Below are 10,653 nucleotides of genomic sequence, written 5' to 3' on the forward strand. Positions count from 1 at the left end.
CAATAAAATATATTGAAGCCAGAATCAAGATTTTATAGAAAAAAAAAATTTATATTTCAGTTCCTCCAACAACACAACCACTTTAGATCCTTTTTGGAAGTATTTCGTCTGCATCCCGAAAAATTTGACAAAGATCTTGATGTCGTTTCCATGTTTTTGGCACAGGTAAGTTTTGCTCTTTTTTAAATACAATTGTAAATTATTATTAACCGTCAAAATGAGGAAAATATTTATAAATTTAGTTGAATGCGAGCCTCGGACTCAACAAACTATTTTCACTATTTTATTTTTTATTTTTTTGTTAAAAAGACTATTTTTCTACTATTTAAAAAAATTACTCTACAGCACAATGAAAAATATTTTTGAACTTCTTCCCTAATTGGTTAAATATTTTCTTGAGCACAAATGTATCAAAAATAATACATTTTGATTTATTAACGCATATAGTGACACTTTTTTTGCTGCGAATTTATTTAGGAGTCTTCGGAAAATAACGTTAGATGAAAAATGTTTATAAAAAATTTTTTATTTTAAATACAAAACACTTGGATTTGAACAAAAAAATTTTTTTTCAACAAAATACATACATTTTCTACCAAATAGTTCAATTTTCTACCAGCTGATTAATTTTCTTCAAAAAACGGCGATTGTCAACAAAATACAAGAATTTTCAACAAAATAGTTCAATTTTCAATTAAAAAAGATTATGTACTTTTATTTTTGACTAAAAAGATGAAATTTCAACTAAAGTTTTTAATATTTAACAGGAGTGCTTGAATTTTCAATCAAAATGATCAATTTTCCAGTAAAAAGATAAACTTTCAAACAAGAAGATTAATTTTTTTCTACGAAAAAGACGATTTTTCAACAAGATGAAACTTGAACTGAAACAGACGAATTTTCAATCATGAATATTAATTTATACTAGAAGAAACGAATTTTTAATAAAATAGTTAAAACTTCAAACAAAACAAATTTATTTTCAAACAAAAGTTTGCATTTTTAAACGGAAACTTGATTTTCTATAAAAAAAAAAGAATTAAAAAAAACTTAATTTTTAACAGAATGCATGAATTTTTAAACAAGAAGTTAAATTTTTAATCAAAAAGATGAATTTTCAACACAGAATATTAGTTTTCTACCAAAAAGTATGATCAGTTTAATTTTTAGGCAAAAAAATTACTTTTTAAAAAAAGAAATCGAATTTTCAATTAAAATTATGAATCTTCAACTAAAAAAAATGAACTTTTAAGAAAATAGTTGAACTTTCAACCGCAGAGTTGAATTTTAAAGCCGAGAATATGGATTTTTTTTTTAAAAAAAGATAATTTTCAACCAATAATTTGATTTTTTAATAACGTAGTTATAAAAAAATAATTTTTACAATAAAAAACACCAAATTTTTAACTATAATTATACATAAAAAGATGAATTTTCAATAAAAAATGTGATAGTTAATATTTAAAAACAAATTCAAATTTAAATAAAAAAACCGTTGGATTTAAGGAACAATATTTTCAACAAAATAAATGAATTTTTAACCAAATACATGAATCTTCAACCAAATAGTTCAATGGTCTATCAAATTGTTAAATTTTCGAGTCGAAAATTCAAACTTTCTACAAAAAATAGAAATGCTAACAAAAAACTTAATTTCCAAGCGAAAAAGATGAATTTTAAATAAAAACATTTGCATTTTATTAAAAAAAATTATTTTCCGTAGAAAAAAATGAATCTTCAACAAATTATATACATTTTTAACTAACAGTTTTTAAAATGGATGTGATTTGAGTCGAAATTTTCTTTTTATAATTTTTTAAAATTAAAAAAAAACAGATTTAATTAACAGAAACGAATTTTCAACCAAACTGTTTCATTTTTAACAACGAAAAATTTATTTTTTAAAATAAAAAGACGATTTTTTCACTAAATACATACATTTTTAGCAAAATAGTATAATTTTCAACTAAAAAAGATCAATTTTTAACCAAATTGAAGAATTTACCACAAAGTATTTTAAATTTCAAACAAGTTGTTTTATTTTCCAGAAAAAAACATTAATTTTAAACTAAAATTATTAATATTTAATTGAAATACTTGAATTTTCTATCAAAATGATCAATTTTCCAACAAAAAGATAAACTTTCAAACAAGAAGATTTATTTTCTACGAAAAAGACGCCTTTTCAAAAAAATACATGAATTTTCAACCAAATAGTTCAATTTTGAACAAAAAAAGATCCTTTTTTAACCAAAAAAGGAATAGTAAAATGTTTAGTTAAAAAATAATAATCAAATCCTCAAGCAAAACACATTAATTCCAAACAAAGAGTTGCATTTTTAACCGAAAACTTGATTTTCTATACAAAAAAAGAACATAAACTTTTTACAAAATACATACATTTTTTAACAAGTAGTTAAATTTTCAACCAAATATTAAAATTTTTAGGTAAAGAAGTTACTTTTTAGCAGAAGAAATCAAATTTTCAATTAAGACTATAAATCTTCCGGAAATCAATGTTTTGAATTTTCAACAATATATTTATAAAAAATTAATTTTTTAATGAAAAAACAATGAATTTTACCTGAAATTAAGAATCATAAAAAAAAAAATAAATAATAATAATAAAAAAACAGTTTAACTTTCAAACAAAGATTTGAATTTTTGATATAAAAAGATGAATTTTCGATAAAATATGTGATATTTTATACATAAAAACAAATGTAAAGTTAATACCAAAAACGGTTGGATGTAATCAGAAAAATTTTCAACATAATACATCCATTTTTAACCAAATACATGAATTTTCAACCTAAATTGTTCAGTTTTTGAGCCGAACATTTAAATTTTCTACAAAGCCATTGAATTTTCAAAAAAAACTTAATTTTCACGCGAAAAAGATTAATTTCAAATAAAAATATTTTCATTTTTACCAAAAAAATTATTTTCTATAAAAAAATTGAATAAATTTTCAACTAAACAGTTTTTAAAATGGATGTGATGTTAGTACAAATTTTCTTTGTTTTATATTCTTTTATTTCTAAAATTTCTTAAGTTTATAGTTGAATTTTTAAACTAAAAATATGAATTTCAACAAAAAATGGACGAGTTATATTTTCGTTTAAGAGAGTTGGTTTTCATAAAAAAAATTCAATCAGAATAAAAAAATTAGTTAACATTTTCGAGTCGAAAATATGAATTCATTACAAAACGATTGAATTTCCATCGAAAAAGTGAATTTTTAATTGAATCATATTAATTCTAAAGCACATTGGAACAAAAATAAGGTTCAATTTCTACAGAAAAAGATAAATTTTCAAATAAAAAAGATGAGTGTTCAACAAAATAGTTTAATTTCATTTTATTTATTTATTTTTTTCTACTAAAAATAGTTGGATTTTCTTATTGAGTGCTATTAATTTAGTTCGCATTCAAGTGCAAAAACGAGAAAATTCTTGTTCAAAAATTGAAGTTCATTTTTAATACCTTTACAAAATTAAATTTGAAAACTAAAAATTTGGTTAAAAATCAAGTTAATTTTCATTACACATGTCTTTATTAGACTTTTATTAGACTTTTAAATTTGGACGACAGTCAATTTTAATACTTGAAGTTTTTTTAGGACACTATTTTTAAAAAAGTTTTTGAAATTATTTAAACTATTTTTTATCTCTGAAGTGAGTCCGAGGCCTGATAATCAATAGAAAATGAAAAAACTTCAAAGTTAGATAGGGTGTCTACCCTGTCTGGAAAACCTGAAATTTTCAGGGAATTTTTATATATCTGGAAAAATCTGGAAATTATAGGGAATTTTTTTGCGAGCGTGATTAATTTTTTTTTGCATTATAAAATTCAATTAAAATGATCCTTCATATGTAAAAGTAGCTTTATATTACTGCATTGAACTATTTTGTTAAAAAATCGTTTTTTTTTCGGTTTGAAATTAATTTTTTTAGCTGAAAATTTAACGATTCTATTTTTGGTTTTGAATATTTTCTCTCTTGTAAAAAAAAATTTGAGTTAAAAATTCAACACATTTTAAAAATTCGTCGTCTTTTGAGAATTGAACTGTTTTTCATTATTAACAATAAAGCGTTCTTTCTTTTAAATATCAACTACTACATTTTTCATTCAGAATTCATCTTTTTTGGAATTAAAATTTTATTACTTGGTTAAAAGTTGAACGCTTTTGTTAAAAATTAATTTGTTGTGTTAGATTCATCATTTTAATTGAAAGTGCATATTTTTGGTTGAAAATTGAGTTGTTTTGTTGAAAATTTGTTTTTTGTTTGGCTCAAAATTAATTTTTTTTGCTGAGAATTTAATTATTATTACACTTGAAACTTTAACTGTTTTTTTTTGTCGAAAATTATTATTTAAAAAAAAAACTCTTTAGTGGATACTTATTATTTTTAATCGAAAATTTAACTGTTCAATTTTTGTTGAAAAATTGTCTTTTTTAATTGAAATTTCGCCTTTTTGGTATCTATTAATTTTCATGGTTGAATATTCATCTTCTTGGTGTAAAATTCAACTATTCTAGATGAAGATTAATAATTTTAGTTAAAAATTCATCTGTTTGATTGAAATTTAATTTTTTAAACTGAATATTTAACTATTCCTTTTTTGGTTGAAAATTTGTATTTTTTAGTTCAAAATTTCACTACCTCTTTAAAAAAATATTTTCTTATTGCGAAAGAGAACTATTTCGTTGAAAATTGATGTATTTTGTTGAAAAATCGTATTTTTTTGGTAAATTTTTTTTTTTGAAAATTCAACTACTTCAGTTACAAATTCATCATTTCATCTTTAAAAATTATCTTTTTGGTAGAAAATTTTTTTATTTCAGTTGAAGATTCATAAGTTTGGTTAAAAATTTATTTATTTTTTAACTGAAAATATATCTATTCCATTTTTGTTTACAAATTGATATTTAAAACATTCAAAATCGAATTATTTGGCTGAAAATTGGTCGTTTTTAGTTGAAAATTCATGTATTTTATTGAAAAATGGTATGTTTTTGGTAGAAAATTAATTTTCTTTTTTGAAAATTAATCCTCTTGTTTGAAAATTCATCTCTTTGGTTGAAACCAGGGAATCTATGAAATGTCTATTTCAATTAAATATTCATAATTTCATTTGTAAATTGAGCTTTTTGGTTGAAAATGAGACAACTTGGTTGGAAGTTAAACTCTTTTGTTAAAAATTGATCTTTTTGGTTTAAAATTGATTTATTGCAACTGAAGATTCACAATTTTAATTAAAAATTGAAGCACTCCAGTTGAAAAATGTTAATTTTGTTTATTTTGTGGAAAATTAATTATTTTAACCGGAAATTGAACTATTCCACTTTTTGTTGAAATCTGATATTTTTTCGTTCAAAATTCAACTATTTGATCAAAAACTGATCTTTTTTGTTTTAAATTTATCTATTTCAATGACAAAAACAAGAAATGAATTGTTATGTTTTCAGTATTATTTAATTATTTAATTAATCGATGGTGTATTGATAAAGGTGGCCGCTGGATCGGGAAACCCGGAAATGACCGGGAATTTTTTGAGAACGGGGAAATGACAGTGAATTTATTTTTTTTACCGGGAATTTTACAGATTTTTAGAAGAAAAATCTGTCCAAATTCGATTTAACAGTTTTAAAAAAATAATTAGTTGAATTGTTATCTTTTCCAATTTGAACATTTTTGCTAAAAAACATTTTTATTTAAAAAATAAACAAAATAAAGAAATAAATAAATTTTGTAATGGATTTGTACTTTAAGTATTAAAAAGTGGACAAAAAAAACGATTTTAAATCAGTTCAAAATTTAAGAATTTTCAGATTTTAACGTCAAAATTCAAATAGTTTCAAATTCAAAGTCTTAGTTATTAAAAAAACGTGAACGTTTAAATGAAACTTTATAAACTAGTTTCAATTTAAAAATAACTTCATAATAATATATTATTAATTGAAGGCTTTTATGAAATTTAAAATATAATAATTTAAAATAATAATAAATAATTTAAAAGTAAATTTAAAAGTAAATAATTTGAAACTGAATTGTTGTATTTGAAAAATGTTTAATTTGTAATTAAAAATAATGAATTTTGATGTATAATTTACAAATGAACATTTGTAGAAAAAATTTGAGCAATTTTAAAAGATATTTAGAAGTTTTTAGAAAATTTTAAATTATCACGCAAATTTTAAAAAGTATCCTTAAAATCTTTCAGATTCTTTTTTGAACATTTTTTGAACCCATTTTAAATATTCTTTCAAAATAATCTAAAAAAATTAAAAATTATTTTTCATTTTCCTAGGAATCCTAAGAAAATGTTTTTATTCTATTGAAGTCTTTCACAATTCTTGAAAAGTTTCTTTTATTTTATTTTTAAATCGGCAAAAATGTACATTTTGTTTTAAATTAGGCAGATTAGAATTTGTGAAAAAAATTCAAAAATAATTTTAAATTTAAACATATTTACAACAACTTCCAGATTTCTCAAGATTTTGAAATAAAATTTGAAAGCTTTTCAATGATTTTTAAACTATTTAAAACGAAAATAATTGATTTTCTGATTTATGAAGTTTCCAGATAGAAAAATTTCAGTTTTGCGATTTTTAATGTTTCTACTTCAGCTTAAAATTCCTTAAAATTATATAATTTTGAAAATTTTTAAGTTTATTAATTGATTTTTTAAGCAAGAAGATTAATATTCCACAAAAAAAAAACAATTTTTTTTTTAACAAATCGGTTCAAACATCCAACCTAGTAGTTGAATTTTAAAACAAAAAAGATGAATTTAAAATAAAAATTTAGTAGTTGGTATTTAAAATAAAAATCTCCATTATTTTAAATACTAATTACAAAATTTGTTGTATTCAAAATTCATCTTTTTTATTTAAAATTCAATTACTAGGTTGAATGTTTGAACCGGTTTGTTAAAAAATACTTTGTTGGTAGAAAATTAATCTTCTTGGTTGAAAATTTCACTATACTTTTTTGAAGATTTCATTATTTTATTAAAAATTTAGTTTTTGTGTTGAAGCTTCAATAGTCCAGTTAAAAATTCACCTTTTTGTTGGGAAATCAATTTTTTGGTTGAAAATTATTTTTTTTTTTATTAAAGACTAATCTTTTCAATGATAATTTGACTATACATTTTTTTTTTGGAAATTCACATGTTTTGATTGAAAATGTAACTATTTGATTGAATACTGGTCGAAAATCGAACCGCTTAATTAAAAATGCATTTTTTTTAGCATTTATCATTTCAGTTAAAAATTCATTTCATATTGTACTTAATATAATACCCACAATAATTTTATTCAAAATAATTTATTACCCAATTTTCCCCCTATTTCTCGGCTTTAAGTTGATCCACTTTATTAAAAAATTCATTTTTTTAAGTGATGCTTCATTCTCATAATTGAAAATTCATCTATTTTGTGGAAAAGTGAATTATTTTTATAATATTATTTTTTTTTTTTTAAATTAATTTATTCAACTGAAAACTTAACCATTCAACTTTTGGTTGAAAATCGACTTTTTTAGTTGATAATCGATCTATTCTTTTGAAAATTAATCTTTTTTATTAAAAAATTAATTATACCCGGTAGAAAGTTGAACCACTTGATTAAAAATTTATTTTTTCATGAACATTTATAATTTTAGTTGCAAATTCGTTTCATATTGTACTTAATATGATACACGCAGTAATTTTATTTAATATAATTTATTCTCCAATTATTCGCCTATTTCTTGGCTGAAAGTTGATCCGCGTTATTAAAAAAAATCATTTTTTTTTAATTTAGCTTTATTCTTTTTGTTAAAAAAATCATCTATTTTGTGGAAAAGTGAACTATTTTGATATTATTATTTTCTTAAATTAATATTTTTAACTGCAAACTTAACCATTCAACTTTTGGTTGAAAATCGATTTTTTTAGTTGATAATGGATCTATTTTGTTGAAAATTTCTCTTTTCTAGCAGAAAATTAATTAACACGTTTTTTTTCACTAAAATTTTCGTAAGAGATTGTAGAATCTATTGGCACGTTGAAGAATTCTTTCACAGGCGGAGAAGTTTAATTAATTTTTAATTGTTTAAATCAAACGATTATTTAAGCAATAACATTTTTTTTAACGCCGAACAATGTTTTATCGTGAAGTATACTTCGTAATAAAAAAATTTTAATAACTTTTAAAAAAATAAATTTTTTGCTAAAATATTTTAGGGAAGTTATTTTGATATAAAAGCGAATCGAAAACTGTATAATTTGATTGAAAATAGAACTATCGATTGAAAAGTGGCACACTTGAGATATTTTGACCTTATTTCGAATTAATTGTTTAAAAAAAATAGGAAATACTTTAATGACTTCGTGCCATGAAAAATGATATCTGGAAAAAACCTTGAATTGTCAGGAAATTTTTTTCAAGGCCTTGAGTAGACACCCTGTTGGACTGTGGCCACCATTTTGAAATCACTTTTTATTTATTGATACTCGCGATTTATTTTTATTTGTGTAATTGCATCGACGAACTTTTGATTTCTCTTGCAGGTCTGAGAAAGAAAAGTTCGTCGAGTCTCTGGCTTCTGAAAAACAAAAATTTTTTCCTCGATAATTGAGCTTAAAAAACTTGTTTCAAAGACACTAAAAATGGAGAAGTGCGTGAAATCCCTGAGAAAAAAGATCGTCTCAAGGGACGATATTATAAGACGTTTTTATTCCCTAATTGCTCCCAAGGAGCCGCTGCCCGATTGCATTTTCGCCTACGGTCACATAGCAACCGGAAAATCCCTCATCATCGAGAGCATCATAAACCATTTAAAATACAAAATCTCCATCATTAATTGCGTCGATCATCCAACAAATAAACACATGTTTGAGGATGTTCTGATGGATCTCACCAAAAGTTCCTTGACTTCTGAGGAAAATTTCAGGTCGCCTTTCAAGTGCGACTCTATCATGGATTTTGTCTCTCATCTGCGATCAATTTCCTCTGAAATTCCAATGATCATCATCTTTGAAAAGTGCGAACAACTTCGTGACAAGCCAAATCTTCTCCTTGCACTTTTGCGCCTCAAAGAATTGTCCGGAGCCAACATTTGTCCAATTTTCGTGACCGATTTAATCTGGGAGAAATTTTACTCAATTACCCGTGTTAAGCTGCCAATTAAATTCCATTTTCCACAGTACTCGCAAACTGAAACTGCCGAGATTTTGTTGTCCTACAAATCGGCCGGATACGAGGATAATTTCTACAAGAATTACCTGAATTTATTTCTCTCGGTTTTCTATCGATTTTGCAGAGATTTGAACGAACTTCGGTATATGGCGTCGATTAATTTCGAGAAATACGTGGAACCAATTGAATCTGGAAAGTGTGCAAGAAGTGATAATCGAACTCTCTGGTTGAATATCGCGAATGTTTTTCAGAAGAATTTGGAGGTGATTTATCTGCGTGTTTCTACCGAGGATTTTGTGCAAGGCGCTGAACTCTCGCGAGAGATTGGATCAATTACAAAATTGGCGCTGAGCTTTGAACTGCCGGTTTACGCAAAGTATATTTTGATCGCTTCTTTTCTGGCTTCGTATAATCCGGTCAAGGAGGATAAATATCTGTTTATGAAAAGAGCGATCAAGCGGAAGAAGAGAGCGACTCTGAGTAAGAAGAAACAGGTGGCGAATACGCAAACGGGTCCGAAAGCTTTTCCACTTCAGAGAATGATTATGATTTTCTGTAGTATTGTGGAGGACCAGGTCGATATGAATACCAAAGTTCTGGCTCAGATTCCAACAATGTGTCAACTTGGATTGCTCGCCAGTGTCGGGGATTCTAATATTGATGAACCCAAGTATAAGTGCTGCGTTAGCTATGATTTTGTGGTCGTTATTTCGAAAACGCTTGATTTTAACGTGAAAAATTACCTTTATGATTTTATACATCCGTAGAAATGGTTTCTAGTTTATAAGTTCCGAGTGACAATCGAGTGATTGTGTCGAATATTTAATTAATTTATTTTAGTCGCAATATTTTCTACTTTTTGTACTACTTTTCAAGAAAATAAAGACAGAGGATTTTTAGAAAAAGTGCTGAATTTATGGTGGCCAGAAGTCTGAACAGTTTGAGGAAAGCATTTAGGAGTGATACAAAAAAAAAAGGATTTTATATTCATAGGGATTTTATATTTCTTGACAGGGAATTTTACGAATTTTCACAAGAAAAATCTGCCAAAGTTCGATTTCAATAGTTTTTTAAATGATTAAAGTTCAGTCTTGAAGATTTAAACAATTAAAAATTAAAAGCGTTTGCAGTTGAAATTTTTTGATTGTTTTTTTTCTCAACTGTAAATATAAAGAAATTATTTTTAAAATGGATCTGTACTTTAGGTATAAAACATCAATTCGAAATTATTAAGGGCATGTGACACAGCTAAATACCTATATTACCGACCTCACTTTTTCCGTTCACTGAATGTTTTTTTGAACCTAAGAACTTTTTTTGTAAATAAAATATCGAGCTGAAATTTTGGGAAATGTATTAGAGCACAATAAAGTACGTTTCGGTACTGCATTTTGGTAGGAACTTCACTGAAAATTATTTCATCTTTTTTCTGAACCTCAACATTTTTTGAACGTTCGAACTTTTTT

The 10,653-nt window shown here is 24.4% G+C and overlaps 3 protein-coding genes across 3 annotated transcripts in view; 2 read left to right on the plus strand and 1 right to left on the minus strand.

Moving 5' to 3' along the window:
- Positions 1–10,653, minus strand: part of LOC117179568 — a 76,568-nt gene that overhangs the window by 16,216 nt on the left and 49,699 nt on the right. The gene's annotated exons all lie outside the window — the stretch shown is intronic.
- The window catches only part of LOC117179566 (protein SDA1 homolog), a 54,548-nt gene that overhangs the window by 4,221 nt on the left and 39,674 nt on the right, over positions 1–10,653 (plus strand). Inside the window, exon 3 of the mRNA XM_033371498.1 lies at positions 61–165. Coding sequence (XP_033227389.1) covers positions 61–165 — 105 coding nt within the window. The remainder of the gene's footprint in view (positions 1–60; positions 166–10,653) is intronic.
- On the plus strand, positions 61–10,083 carry LOC117179567 (origin recognition complex subunit 5). Its single transcript, XM_033371499.1, has 2 exons — positions 61–165; positions 8,560–10,083. The coding sequence occupies exon 2, from the start codon at positions 8,659–8,661 to the stop codon at positions 9,952–9,954; it is 1,296 nt and encodes a 431-aa protein (XP_033227390.1). The 5' UTR covers positions 61–165; positions 8,560–8,658; the 3' UTR covers positions 9,955–10,083.

Source organism: Belonocnema kinseyi, chromosome 9 (assembly GCF_010883055.1).
Source record: "Belonocnema kinseyi isolate 2016_QV_RU_SX_M_011 chromosome 9, B_treatae_v1, whole genome shotgun sequence".
In the NCBI taxonomy this organism is placed as follows: domain Eukaryota; kingdom Metazoa; phylum Arthropoda; class Insecta; order Hymenoptera; family Cynipidae; genus Belonocnema; species Belonocnema kinseyi.